General features: G+C 36.1%; 1 protein-coding gene across 1 annotated transcript; it reads left to right on the top strand.

Annotated features, from left to right (window-relative positions):
* The first annotated feature begins 3,578 nt into the window (after nt 1–3,578).
* LOC129749279 (uncharacterized) lies at nt 3,579–11,182 on the top strand. The gene is made up of 2 exons (XM_055744219.1): nt 3,579–3,792; nt 10,133–11,182. The coding sequence occupies exon 2, from the start codon at nt 10,227–10,229 to the stop codon at nt 10,833–10,835; it is 609 nt and encodes a 202-aa protein (XP_055600194.1). The 5' UTR covers nt 3,579–3,792; nt 10,133–10,226; the 3' UTR covers nt 10,836–11,182.
* Nucleotides 11,183–15,515: the final 4,333 nt, after the last annotated feature.

The raw sequence follows: 15,515 nt of genomic DNA, 5'->3' as shown, positions 1-15,515 counted from the left end.
ATCCAGTGATATCCCAAGCATCCAAAAATCCCATAAAACTGCAACAAAAAAAATCTTAGTCAGCCCCATCATTGATATGAAGTACGTTCTATGCAGCTCAAAATTTATCTTCTCATTGATACTTTCAAGTTGCAAAACAAGTCTTTATGAGTTCTATTCACCTCAAAGCTTCCAAAAAATCGTAAAATGAGCAAAAAATTTCTCTCTATCTAAACTGCACCCTTAGCATCGGTTCATATCACCTTCTCTTGATCATTTACTATGTTCAGTACATGGTGCTGTCATGATGCCACGCGCTGGATTCCAAAGTTTGCCGAGATTTGTTAAATTTGCTGCTGCTCAATTGCTTTTTCCTACATTTACTTCCTATATCGCATCTGAATGGTCACTCAAGTATCAAATTACTTATTGAAAAAAAACTGGCCTGGCTTGAAAATCGAATCTCGACCTTCGTGATGAGAGCCGAACACGCCTAGATGTTGTACTAACTGAAACTAAAACTGGAAATGGTGATATGATTTTGAAGGATACCTGCAGGCGCACCCGCCCAATCAGACAGCCAGCCTCAATGCACTTTTTGTGACTAAGTAAATCCCGTTTTGAGCACTGTTGTGCCCTTTATGTGACTTAAGTCCCTTACAACGTTCATATTAATCACTTTTGCAACTTTCGAGTTCATTATTGAGTAAATAAAGTTCACTCAAGTGAATTTGGCAGTTAATTCTCTTTGTCAGCCAACATGTAACTTTCAAAGCCTTCATTTAAGTAAATATGTGACTTTTGGTTTCTTGGGATTGCATTAAAAAAATTACATAAAAAATTGCTTAAAATACTCAAACAAATTTGATAACAATACGTGTTAAAAGTAGGATTGCTCTAGAATCAAGGGATAGGTGGATGTGAAAAAATGTTCAACTTACCGGTTATATTTTACGAATTTCGTAAAATAATTATTTTTCACTTTGCGCACCCGATAAACAATTAACTTTACTCAAAATATTCATAACATGAAGGCCTCGTGAAAAAGTGCATTGATATTTGCCACTCTAAAAATCTAAGTGAATTTCTGGTAGCAAACACAGTTTGCTATGGATTTGAGTTTGTAGATGAAGCGTATGTAAGTTTCACAAATAAAGTAAGTGAAAATACAGTTTATCGAAAAGCATTCGCACTGCTACATGGATTTGACGTAAATAAGGAACTTTTTTAAAAGCTCTTGCCAACATCTAGATCAGGGGTTTTCAGATCATTAGCTCGGCGGAGCACTTTTTAAAACCAACAATTTTGGCGGAGCACCTAAGTTTTTGAAAGAATGAAAACCCGAGTTTTGAAAATTTGATGATATTTATCGTATAAATAAGATGTGTCTTGTCATTGTAGCCAATAAAATGTAGCCAATAAAATGAATATATGTATGTAAAAATAAGTGTCTTTAAAAATTATTGATTTTAGTAGTACAAATACACTTTCTTCGATTTTTCAAGCTGTAACAAGTTTGGTTAAGTTTGTTTCAGTTTTAGCCTGACGTCTGGTTCCGACTTTAGTCGGGATCGGTATTTTGTCTTCGTTGAGAGATATGCGAAAAACCCAGACTCGCAGAGATAAGTTGTGGAAAACGGCAGAAGAATAAGTTTTGTTTTGCTGGAAGCTGTCAAACAAATCATGCGGCAAAACATTGTAATTGTAATTGAAAATGACTTCATTAAAAACGTGGGCCTGTTAGTTTAAGTTTACACCAAGGAATACATAAATAAATTTATCAACGTGTTGTCATTGTCACAATTCTTCGAAATTTGTGATAACTTCGAGATTATTTCTGATTGAATGCTTCTCAAATTTGAAAAGCTGTCCAGGTTTAGCTTTTGAGCGATCCTGCCAAAATTTGATTTTTCTCTTGATGGTCATGATTTTGCCGTTTTAATCGAAGATTGTTTTTCCTTTACCTTGCATTGAAAGACTGAAGTCATTCATTTTACAAAAAAAAAGTCATCCGAATAAGCCAACCTGACGAGCCACTGATCATCATTCAGTCTTACCCCTAATGCCAAATTATTGTAGCTCAAAAAAGCTCTGACTTCCGATCTAAATTCAGACAGGTGAGACGACGTTTTTCTACGAGAGCGATCTTCGATATGAAGTAGTTGCCTTGAATAGTAGTAGTAGTAGTTGAATAACCTTGAATTTTTTGGTTGAGCCTCAATAAAGTTGATTATTTTTACGTTTTCGTCCAAGACTTCCTTCAAAGATGATGATAGTTTCTTCATAGCGAGTGCATGTTGATGAAGGATGTAATAACCGCAACAATCGAGAAACTAAAATGCTTTCAACATCTTTAGCCATGTCACAAATTCGCCGAGAAACCGTATTATCAGACATGGGAATCGAATTTATCAATTTCACTGTTTTATCATCAACTATGATACGGACGACTTCTTGAATGCAAGGTTTGATAAGGTTTTCAGCAATAGCATGCGCTTCTTCAGCTTTTCCAATCGGTAGCTACTAAGTGCGACGCAATAACAGTGTTTTCATTGAGTGTTTTGCACGCTGAGTCCTGCAACATTACGTTGTTCGATCAAAGCAGTGAATTTTGACAATCCACCATTCTTTGTCAACATGGATTTAGCCGCCAGTAAAAACAAAATTTATTCGTTCGTACTATATGCCCTGTAAATATTTTTTTCTCATGCTTCAATAAAAAAAAACAGAATTTTTCAAAGTTGGTTTATGATTTTCGTTGCGTACGTCGCGGAGCACTTACAAAAGCTTCGCGGAGCACCAAGTGCTCCGCGGAGCACGATCTGAAAACCCCTGATCTAGATGATTACAAATATTTGTTGTAATTATTTTTCAAAATCCTAATCTAAGGAAACTCAACAAACATTTTGTGACGCCATGAAGGAAAAAAAACATCCATTTCAAATAATTGTATTGGCACCCTCAACACATATATTTCATATTTTGGCTATTATTTGGATATATTTCATAGTGTTTTTTAAAGGATTTTCTAATTATATTTTTTTCACCTTGATGTAAAAGTAAAATGTAAAAACTATAATTTTTCCAAGCTGTCGAATCGTCATCATGACTGCTGAATTCCATAAAATCCCTCTTAGCATTGAACGAAAAGGTAGGACTCGATTTTCCTAATAAATACCTACTAATCACTCGAATACTCGAGTACACTAGTTTATCGATTTTTCCAGCTGCTATTGGGCGTCTGGCCTTATTGCACAGATTCCAGGTGTGGAGTCCTACAAGCGAAAAGATGTCGCTACGGCTATAATATGGACATAAATTATACACGCCTACTACATTTCGTAGCGCTGCCGTTGCTGAGTTGACTAGATAAGAGGATTACAATATTTCCTACAAGAGTTGAATGGTGGTGCGGTTGGCCGCGTGTATCCGAAATGTACGACAATCCGGTCCGGACGGCTGGCTGGCGTCGTCGTCGCCACACAAGCTTTCAGTCAGTCAGTCAGTCAGCAACAACATTGTTCTGACCGGAGCGGGCAGTCGGTGGAGAAAGAAGCCTTCCGCGATGCGACGCGACGCGTAGACTAAACTATGGAAGGCGTCCCACCCGACCGTTTCTCGAGGATGTGTGTGCGTGCGTATAACTAGAATCGTAGCGTAGCACTTCAACTGTTCGCCCGGTGCGTCATCATCAAAGCAACCTATGCCACCTCTTTTATCGGTGAACTAAATCTCTCAACGCGGGCCTCTCCTGTGAGCCGTTTGAAAACAACCGTGGAGCATGGAAAGAGGCTCCATTTAGGGAACGTAGGGGTACGTTTTGACTGAAACATCGAAAATTGATGGATACATTGTCAGGAAATATGATTGAACATCAATAATCATGCTTGTCAACGAAATGTCTTTCCGTTGCTCGTTTTTTTATTGAGAAGGGACACGCGTTACTACTTTCATAAATAGAATGAACACAAATGGAGCAATGTGACTTCCTACCGCATCATTTGCCCACTTGAAAATTTCAAAAAAATCACTCAAGAATATCAAACCCAAAATTGTTCCCCCCAATCACCACGAGTCGGTCTTGTCTTTGCATTAGCATGATATGCTGATTAGCCGTTGATGTTTCCGATTGGATGAACATAAAACGTCGCCCATTTGAATGCCCGCCCGTTTGTAGGAAGAAATGGATGGCGGCGGAGCACCAAACTGCGAGACGCTACTGACGGATCCCGTCCGTTTGGTTGCACGGTGACTTACATGGATATTGGAAGTGGCATATGTAGCTTAGAGGCCCCACATACATCTGTACGTATTTGCCCAGCAGAAGACGCCATCATAATGAACCAGAGATTGAATTCGGTTTCCAAACAGATAGGCTCCCTGGCACGATGGAAGCGAATAGACCACGACGACGGACGGATCGAATCCGAGTGTCGTCATTTACCTCCAAGGACTGTCCGGGTCGAAATCCGTCGTAGTTTCAAAAGGTTGATTGATGGGAACAGTTTCCTTACGGCCGATGATACAGGTAGACTAGTTGCGAATGCTTGCAATATTTATGCATTGGGTTACTACAGAAATGCTTGAGCATGTTCTTGAACCTAATGTAAAATGGACATTTTTTGTTTATCGTTTGGGTAAAATTAAAAACATTATTTTTATTATTTATTGTACATCAACAGATCACATATTCTTCCTCTTGAATAATTTAAAATTGGAGATACTTCAAACACAGCTTTGATCTTTTTTTTCGGAATACATCCCTTGAAACGTCAAAATCAAAATGTTCGGGCGTAGCGGTTGAATGTCTTGATAAAACCAATTAGTCCTGTGTTAGCCCCATAATTATTCAGCCGAAGAGGGATATAAATAGAGGTGGAAAATACGATTTCTCAAACCTCGTGGTTGTACCTTGTGTTGAAGCTTTCAACAGTGCGGAACAATCAGTTCTCGATGAAAAAAAATTCAGCGATGACAGAGGCTCGAGCGGCGCACAGTGCAGCGTCCCATGGACAAAAATCAAAAATTCGAAATTTTTATTTCACCAAATCAAGTAGGCGGTGCTTTTCATATATGTTTGAAGTGTGCTGCATGTGTATAAGTTATCACGTGGGAGCTCTAATATGCCTGTATCACGCTTATATTGTCAGATAGTTTCAACGCAACACGTGCACAGTATTTTTTCAGAAAAAATACTCAATTTTACTAATTTTTCTCTAATCTGTTGGTGACTTTTAATGTTTTAACCTCAATGGAAACTAAAGAAGCAAGTAAGTAGAAGATATTTGAGGGGTTATCTCTGTTATTTATTTCCATATATACAAATATGAAAGTGTTATCGATAAGCGTACTTTATATTTCAAGAAAATGGACATTCAAACTTCAATTGGACATTACAAAAATATATATCAAAATACCTCTCTGATTTTTTCTCCAGTTATCGTTTATAGCATGGGTGGCCAAACCATGGCCCGCGGGCCACATGTGGCCCGCGACCAATTTTTTGTGGCCCGCGAAGCTCATTTTGGAAAAGCCAAAAAGCCAAGTTCTAAGAATTGAACATTTTTCTTGGACTGCGTATATCTTTGGATAAATATATCTGAATCTACAATAACTTAATTCAACACAAAGATCAGGAAACTCATTTGGAGTGATAGAAGCCAAAGGGGTAAAAGTGTATAAAAATTAATTTCGAGAAAACACGCTTTTAAATTGTTGTGTTTGGCCATTTTCCATACATTTTTCAAACATTTGCAATTTTCTTTCAAACGTAAAAGTATGCGAATATAATTAAAAAAATCTGAAAATTCACTTCAAAATAATTTGAAACATGGATTTACTCAAAATCTAAATTTTTTTCACGTATACATTTTTGGCTCTGAGTGCCTCATATAGTTTTACAAAAAAGGTTACCGTCACTGAATAACAAAATGACAGAAACAATTTTAAAATTAAAATTTTACGGAATTTGATACATTATTTGTAAATTTCATCATACATTTTTCAATATTTTAAAATTGGGTTTTGGTGACTACATATCATTTGGTATGAAGAGCATTCAAGTGGACTCTAGTTTTAATATTGAGGAGTTTGGATAGCTTTAGAAAGATAGCAGAATCGTTTCAAAATCGTTTAAAAATCGTTAAAAAAAATCACCGAATCATATGAATATCATAATCAACATAAACTATAACAACAACTTACCATTAGTAACTTGAATACTATTTCAACAACTTTGATCATTCATCCAAATTTAATAACTTTTGCAAATTATGTAAAATATCGAAAGTTTGTTCAGTAATTTTTCCAATTGATTATTGTTTGCTAAGCCTTAACAGAAAAGGATATATTTATGAAAATTGAACCAAATACAAATATATATTAATTGGCATCTTGCTCAGTATTTATGTACAACAATTATGAAAAACTCCAATTTTCTAGAAGAACAAATGTTTTTAGAAATAAAATTTATCTGAAAATGGAGCAATAATTAATTATAGAAGAATCAAACTCGTATTCATCCTGTTTATAGAAGACTTTCCCAATACACAAGTCAAATCGAGATAGCTTAGCTTAGCTTAGCTTGATTAACTACTCACATCCACCTTAAACCGTAAAACCCGAAGTGCATGGTTGTAGAAAATGTATGCATTGCTTGTTCCAAAAACATATTATGATAACAATCACTTCGAGGTCCACGATCGCTGGCGTGGCTCAGGAGAACAAGTTCCACACAGAGATGTTAAAATCGCGAGTTTACATACTCGCACTTTGCCCTTCTTGGCAGAAAGATTTTATTCCGTTAAACTCAAACTGCAATGATGCTATCGATAGTTCAACTCGGAAAGCATCAGGAAGTAAGCTTCGGGTAAACTCGGCAGGAGTAAACAGCAATCGGGGGAAACATCAGCGAAGCGAACGTACAGTTCTGCGAATTCAAAATTCAAATCGTTTTCGTTCGGCAGCCGAACACATCAATCGGACAACGCATGGGGGCGTGGCTAAAAGTGATAGATACAAGGGAACGGCAAACGAGCGAGAGAAGGGTGCGAGGAATGTTAACTCGGCCCGTCGGGCAACGAAAACGGTAAGCTTCGTTCTGTTGTTTTGTTGGTGTGATTTTATTCCCGCAAGGCATGTAAAACATCAATGCAGAACTGTACTCTTCGTTTTGTGTGCAATCACGTAATGATTGGAACGAAGATAAAATCAATCTGCACACAACAAGTTAAACTCGGAAGAAATCAGCCGAATGATTTTTTCCGAAGCGAGTTTACGCACCTCTGGTTCCACATTGCCAATGGTTGCTACTCCGTGATTGACCGAGGCCATCAATTTTGATCAGAGGTCAAATGAATGGTGCTTGGGATTAGCAGCTCATTCACACTGCACAAAACTGATGCTCTCTCTTTTAACGTCAATAACGGCGCCGGCCACGTCCTAGTAGTCAATAGATAGATTGGAAGAAAGAGAAAAGGATGAAAGATCTATTTTGTGCTTTAGGACCGAGGTTACCTCTGCATCCTAGCAAAACAATTTTGGTTGGGAGAGGGTTTGAAGGAATTGATTGGGAGACACTTTTGACTAGTGTTACGGTGAACCTTAAAAATTATTTTCCTAACTCCTATTAGTTCCTATTGAAAGCTTTCAGTTCATTAAAAGGCTTGAGTATGTTAAGTTTAATGGTGACCAAAATTAACTAAAAAGGGACTCTAAAAATTCTTGTTTCTTATTTCGAGTGAAAATTTTAATGCATAGTGCCGCAAAAATATCGAAACGACTTAAAAAAGACTTGAAGTATGGTTGAAAACTCCACAAAGTTTGTTTTCAATTTTTGAAAAAAAAAACTTATCAAAAATGTTAATGCTGCTTTTTATTCCCAAAAGCATGAAAGTTAAAATTAGCAACTGTCGTTTCACGAAGATAATCAAACAAAAAACTTTCATAGAAATTGTACACAAACGTCTATCAATTTGGCTATGAATAATAAAACTAATGCACTCTGTTATTATAAAATGGCAAATATTAATCGATTCTCACCGTTAAAAAATGAAACCATTTGTAGAATTCCATTTAAAATCAATACTTGTCCAGAAAGTTTTGAGCAAATGCATTTAATTGCTTGAAATAATTCACCCTAACCCAGAATCTAAACTGACATTTTAAATTATCATACAAAGTTGATCAATATCATAGGAACTACCGATTTTTCACAAAATTCAATCGAAAGAATGGGCTTTATATAGAACTGAACATTGTTGTACACAATTTCATGTGATGAATGTATATCAAGATTCTAAAGACAATGTGAAAACCCATTTTTATATCATTTGTAATTAGAAATTCTTGTCCCATTTCTGTGTGGGTAAAAAAAACAATTTGATTGTATGTAGTCGGTACACCAATGAAAAAATGGAAGTGTTCACTTATCTTTGTTCCGTATTTCGATGTCTTTTCAATCCTGTAAGCCATCATCAGGAAGGACAAGTTTGTAACTTTCCCATTTTCAATTTTTTAAATTAAGAACAATTTCTCAAGCTAAGAAAAAACACTTCACGAATTTAAATTTTTTACCAAGGAAGTCAATCAAGGTACTCTTAATTCCATCACAGCAAATAGAATTCCAACCAGATTATTTTCTAATCAAAATTTTACAAGCTTGTAAAAACTATGTTAATAAGATAATATTTACTGGCTTTGCCATAGTCCCCCACTTCTCCCACTAAAAAAAAAACAATACTCATCCGTCTTTCTTGATTCCGGATCCCTCGGTTCCATTCTTGATGGTATAGGTTTGTAATGTCCTTGTCACTTGAAAAGTTGCTGCATCTAGTCGTTCTGATCCGGTGGGCATCATTTGAATCCAGGCGCATCAGCTTTTCCAGATGCTCCTGCTTTCCGCAAAATCCGGGGGACATTCCAAAATAAAATAAACTGATTTTTCTTCAAAATTTTGTTTTCATATTTCTATGATTTTTCAGCTGCAAAAAAAACGTGTCCGTCACTCACAAGCACAGCCTACCATAACCCATTTTACAACCTTTCCCAATACACAAGTCAAATCGAGATACTAGAAAAATTTAAAAATGTTGGTTTAAAATCAAAATCAATATTGTTTATGATATAACTAGAGTTCATTGAACAATATATTTATTTAAATGTAATTTTTTTTTTCCGTTTGCGTATCAATTTATTCTGAATAGAACGGTAAACTTGAAAACTTTGAAATACGAAAAATATGGTCTTAACAAAAATCAAGAAAAAAAAACTAGAAACATTTTTTTTTTCATCAAAATTTATTAGCAGATTTTGAATCATATTTCAGGCTTACACAAAATCTTTCATGATTCTTTTTAAAAAACTTGCTTAAAAAGTCTCGTTTTGGACGCATAAATTTTTTTTTACAAAAATATTTTTTTTTCCAAAAAAGGTAAATAAATCGGGTAAAATCTGGGCTATTTTTAAATGAAATCTGAGCATCCGGGCAGGACCGTACTTTTCTCAAATTTTGTTCTAAAACCGGGCAATCTGGCAAGCTTAATCTATACTCGATGTGACCTAGGCAAATGTTTTATTTTATAGCGATTTCAAAAATTTGTTGTTTTTTGTTTTCTTTGAATACTCTAACACAATTTGTTTTTTTTTGGCCCGCGAGATAATATCATTTTTGAAATTTGGCCCGCCTGTTGAAAATGTTGGCCACCCATGGTTTATAGTATTCTTTAAAAGCTTTAAAAGCGCGGCGGTCCTACAGCTTGGCAGTGTTTCGATGTCGATTAAGCAACAGCGGCTCTCGTAGCTGGGAAGTCAGAACGGATCTTGCCAGTTCAGGTGTCGAAGGGCGAATCTCATAAAACGCCGTTGGATAGTCTCAATACGCTCGGACTTGTTTTGGTAATAAGGGTACCAGACAGCAGAAGCGTATTCAAGTATCGAGCAAACCAAACTACAAAAGAGCCTCTTTAAACAGTAGTATTTTGTCCTGCGAAATAGTAGGCCTAGGCTTCTAGAAGCTTTATCGACGATGTATTGGTGTGAATCTTGAATTTCAGTCCATTTGTCAAGAATCACACCAAGATATTGCACGAGCTCAACTCGAGCGATAGCGTTGTCGCCAAGAAAATTATCAGCTGGTAATGGGAGTCGCTTATAGGAGAAAGAAAATGCTGCGCATTGAACGGGTGGCAACTAAAATTTTGGATTAGAACGGCTTTTCCGGGAAGCTGAACAGACTCATCAAGGCGACGATGGATGGAACGCAGTGCTGTATGCGGATTTCGGGTGAATTGTCGAGTTCATTCGAATCACGCAGGAGCCTTCTACAAGGTTATGGTCTTTCCTGCATGACGTTCAACGTGGCGCTAGAAGGTGTTATTCGACGAGCGGTGGGCGAAATGCGGGGAGCGATTTTCAACAGATCCAGTCAACTTATCAGCTTTACCAATGACATTGATATAGTTGGCAGATCATCTGCAGCGGTGGAGGAGATCTACCGCAAACTGAAACGCGAAGCAGGAAGGATTGGGTTGATGACTAATACGTCAAAGACGAAGTACATGCTGGCCTGTGGATCCGAGACCGACCGAACCCGCTTGTCCAGCAATAACAAGGTCACGATCGACGGTGACGAGCTGGAGATAGTCGAAGACTTTGTCTATCTCGGCTCACTGGTGACCGCAGACAATGAGACCAGCCGAGAGATCCGGAGGAGAATTATCAGCGGAAGTCATGGCTATTATGGACTCCACAAGCAACTGCGGTCGAGAAGACTTAGCCCTCGAACGAAGTGTAACCTGTATATGACGCTCATTAGACCGGTCGTTCTCTACGGGCACGAGACATGGATATTGCTCTAGGAGGACCTGCGTACACTCGGAGTATTCGAGCGACGAGTGTTAAGAACCATCTTTGGCGGCGTACAGGAGAAAAGAGTATGGAGGCGAAGGATGAACCACGAGCTCGCGTGACTCTACGGCGAACCCAGTATCCAGAAGGTGGTGAAAGCTGGCCGGATACGCTGGGCGGGATATGTTGCGAGAATGCCGGACGACTGTCCTGTAAAACAGGTGTTCGCTACAAATCCGGTAGGAACAAGACGAGCAGGGACGCAACGAGCGAGGTAGTGTGACCAAGTGGAGCGTGATCTGGCGAACGTGGGGTGCCCGAGAAATTGGAGAACGGTTGCCATGGACCGAGTGAATTTTAGGAATGATGTTCGCCAAGGTATGTCGTGAGACGGAATACTATGTAAATAAATAAATAAATAATCTTTAGATGTCCCTACTAAAAAGTACATAACTTTTGACTGATAAGTCCGATAAATTATTTTATTTTAATATTGACTAGAAAAGTTGTTAAAGGATATCAATAGGGGCAGTTTTCCTACTTATTTTATTATATTTGTTCTGTCCATATAAGTTGTGTCAGTCCACTTTAAGTTTAAGGGGGGGGGGGGGGGGGGGGGTAGGGTCTAACGGGTAAAAAAAGACACCATTTTCACGATTTTTTTCTAGAGCTATCGTTTAAACAAATGTATTCAAATTTTTTGCATTATACAAAGCATTGTTAAAACAACATTTAGTAATTTTTTCGTAGAAAAATATTGAAAAATGAGCCGGTGACGGAGCACTTTCGAGGATGCCTTTAAGAAAACAGGATTTGCGGTGGACACTGTATCTCAGCACAGAATCATCTGAAGTCAAAAAATCAGAGCAATATATTTTTAATAGATGTTTTTCTGGACCCCAACGTTTTTATTTAACTTAAAAAAAATTTTATGAAATTTTTGTGGCTGTTTGAAGTAAAAACTACGATTTTTCACGAAAAAATCCGCCATTTTTCACCTGTAAAATCTCCCCAAAGTAAAAAAAAACAAAAAAGAAAAACGTTGGGGTCTGGTATTTTATATGTAGAAAACATGTTCCAAATTTGAAAAGAATCGGATAAGTAGTTTTCAAATGACGATGTCCACGGACTTTGAAAATGTGCTTTCGAGAAAAACGCGTTTGAAGTTTCTGCTCTTGCTTTCTTGCTGTATTAGATAGGAGGAGATAAAGGCCTATAACTTCTACAGTTTTGCTTCAATTGACTTGAAAATTTGACACAACATTCTTGAAATGTTTTACAATAAGAAAATAAAAAAATAAAAAAATCGATTTTTTGAAAGTGTTAGACCCTACCCCCCCCCCCCCCCCCCCCTTAAGTAATCAGTTAGTGCAAAGTTTATCTTTACGTAGATGTTTTGATTTGTCCGACATAGTTCTTCATCTTTTTTTACATTCATACTCAAAAGATTTATTGATTTTTTGATTTTTTTGACTTTTTTTCTGGAAATTTCAATTTTTCACAACTTTTTCATCTCATTTATATTCAAAGAAGGCTTTTGCTACAGACATAAATTCAAGTGAAGGCAATTCAAAAAGACGGTTATTCTTATGATTACCTGATCAGATTCAAAATTTATTATCTATAAGTCTATGGCCAAATTAACACTTCAAGGAGTTAGCGTTCTTCAATTAGAGGAACTTAAAGTTAGCGGAACATTCTTATCCGCGCTAAAAAGACTCGTATGAACTATTCTTTGAATTTGCTAAAAACATTTTATCAAAATTTGAACCTGAAACTAATGTACATTTATGGGGACTTCAATCAACGAGCGGCAAATTTTATTAATGATGAAGAAAATGAATCACTTTTAATCCCAATTGTAGGAGAAAATGAAACGCTTTAAACCCTTTTTGGCAAATGCGCAGAGTTAGGTCTTAATCAAGTTAATCATATTAGAAATCAAAATGACTGCTATTTAGATTTACTTTTTACTAATATGACTGATGATTTCTGTGTGACTGAGTCACTTACTCCGCTGTGGAAAAACGAAGTGTTCCACACTGCAATAGAATATTCCATATTTATACATGAAAACTCCACATTGTTGGATAGTGTTTTATCTGAGCAATACTATGATTTTGAACAAGCCAATACTTAGGTATATTAAGAACAAATTAAATGCTGTAGATTGGCAATCATTAATTCGAAACCAAAACCCAGAACAAGCAGTGGATGATTTCTACAAAATTATATATGATATTTTAGAAACGACAGTACCAGAAAAACAAAGAAGTATAAAGAAAAGATCTAAAATTCCAGCATGGTACAACAGAACAATAATAAATCTCAATAATAGAAAGCAGAAAGCTCATAAAGCTTACAAAAAAGATAATTGTGATGTGAATCGCTCAAATTATTTGGCCATTTGCGAGCAGTTGAACATTGAAATTAAAAATTCGTTCGAGCAGTACAACAATTTGATAGAAAATAATATAAAGAAGGACCCTAAAAAATTTTTCAACTTTGTCAAAGAAAAGCAAAAATCTCAAAATTTCCCATCTCAAATGAAATTTGAAAGCAGAATAGGGAATACTAAAAACGAAATCAGTAATCTATTTGCAAATTTTTTTCAAGAAGTTTATACTACGCATGACGACAATGATCGAGATTTTGATTATTTCTCATATCTTGGTGATCCGTTACTAAATGTTGATTTCAATAACATAATGCTCAGTGAAATACAGAAATACTTGCTTCTTTGGATGCATTAGATTCATCAAAAGGTCCAGGTCCAGATGGTTTGCCCCCCAAATTTTTAAAGTTGCTGTCAAAAGAAATAGCCAAACCATTATTTTGGTTGTTTAATTCTTCTTTGGAAACAAGTATTCTTCCTGCAATATGGAAAGAATGTTTTTCGGTTCCAATATTTAAAAGTGGCATCAAATCTGATGTACGAAATTATCGTGGAGCTGCTATATTATCCTGCATTCCTAAATTGTTCGAATCCATTATTAATAGAAATATATTCTCACAAGTAAAAAATTTAATCTCGAATAAACAACATGGTTTTTCCAAAGGCCGTTCTACGACCACTAATTTACTACATTTTGTAACATTTACTATAAAAGCGATGGAAAACGGCAATTATGTTGAAACATTGTATACTGATTTTAGTAAAGCATTCGATAGGGTCGACATTCCTTTGTTACTTTTCAAGTTAGCTAAGCTTGGGTTTAATCATAGACTTTTGCAATGGATCCAGTCATATTTAACTGGTAGAACACAAAGAGTACGATTTGAAGGAAGTCTGTCACCAGTTGTAACATCAGGTGTTCCTCAAGGTTCTCATCTTGGCCCGTTACTGTTTATTTTATTTGTTAACGATGTTGACTACATCTTAAAAGATTTAAATGTTTCAATTTACGCAGACGATATGAAAATTTTTCTGGAAATACGTAAACCATCGGATATTGAAGTGTTTCAACGTGGACTAAATTGTTTTTATACCTGGTGTTCAAAATGTTTACTAGAGCTTAATGTAAAAAAATGTAACTCAATATCATTTTCGAGAAAGCAACTAATGAGACAAGAATCAGTAAAATTAGGTCAAAATAAAGTTGAAAGGTGTAGTCAAGTGAGAGACTTAGAAATCTTATTGGACTCTAAACTAACCTTCGTTGTTCATTTTTATAATATTATCTACAAGGCAAGTAATATGCTTGGTTTTATCAAAAGATTTAGTTTGCAATTTAATGATCCTTACACAATAAAAACTTTGTATGTAGCTTATGTTAGGCCCCTCCTTGAATACTGCAGTGTAGTGTGGTCTCCATACCAAGAAGTTCAGATAAATCGTATTGAGTCAGTACAAAAGCAATTCTTGTTGTTTGCCTTGCGTAAATTAGGCTGGACGACTTTACCCCTTCCATCATATGAATCTCGATGCATGCTTATTAATTTAAACACACTGAAAAAACGAAGAGAGTTTGCAATGATAGCCTTCATAAATGATACTGTGACTCAAAAAGTAAATGCTCCTGAAATTTTAGAAAATCTTAACTTTTATGCTCCCACTAGATCTTTAAGAAACCGGAATTTATTTTACATCAATAGTCACAGAACAAATTATGCCAAAAATGTACCAATTAACAGAATGATGTCCTGCTATAATATGTATTATGAAAATCTAGATGTTACAATGAACAGAAATAAACTTAAAAAACAATTCTTCCGGATTAATTAGGCATAGTATTTAACTAGTTTTAAACGTATTTGTAAATGAAACGGTCTACAATTGATTGACGACAATAAATAAATTATTGCATTTCTTTCAACCCAAGAATACGAAAAACCAAGTGTGACCTGGTCATGATTCTAAATTTAATTGCGTCCAGCAACATACCATTTTAGCGATAAACTATTCAAAGACTGAATCAGTGAAACATTTCCTCGATCAATGAAGTGATTAGATTCTCACATGTGTGATGCTACAGCAGATCTTGGATTTAGTAAAGCAAAGACTTTCTTCTTCTAATCAGATCTAGCTATAAAAGACTGGACCCGGTTTGTGTGAGATAATTTTTTTAAAAAATTTTCCAACGCGACACCCTTCTTATTGGTGCCATTAGGTGAAAAGATAACTTTCTGAAATTGTCAGCTCAACTGGCTTCAACATAAGCTGGTGCAGCCGACTTCAAATTTCTATGGAG

The sequence above is a fragment of the Uranotaenia lowii genome, chromosome 2 (assembly GCF_029784155.1).
Source record: "Uranotaenia lowii strain MFRU-FL chromosome 2, ASM2978415v1, whole genome shotgun sequence".
NCBI lineage: Eukaryota > Metazoa > Arthropoda > Insecta > Diptera > Culicidae > Uranotaenia > Uranotaenia lowii.
This window is presented reverse-complemented; position numbering and strand designations above follow the sequence as displayed.

Bases quoted from the DNA above. Each gene is read 5' to 3' on its own strand.
- LOC129749279 (XM_055744219.1), top strand. From the start codon at position 10,227: ATGGATGGAACGCAGTGCTGTATGCGGATTTCGGGTGAATTGTCGAGT.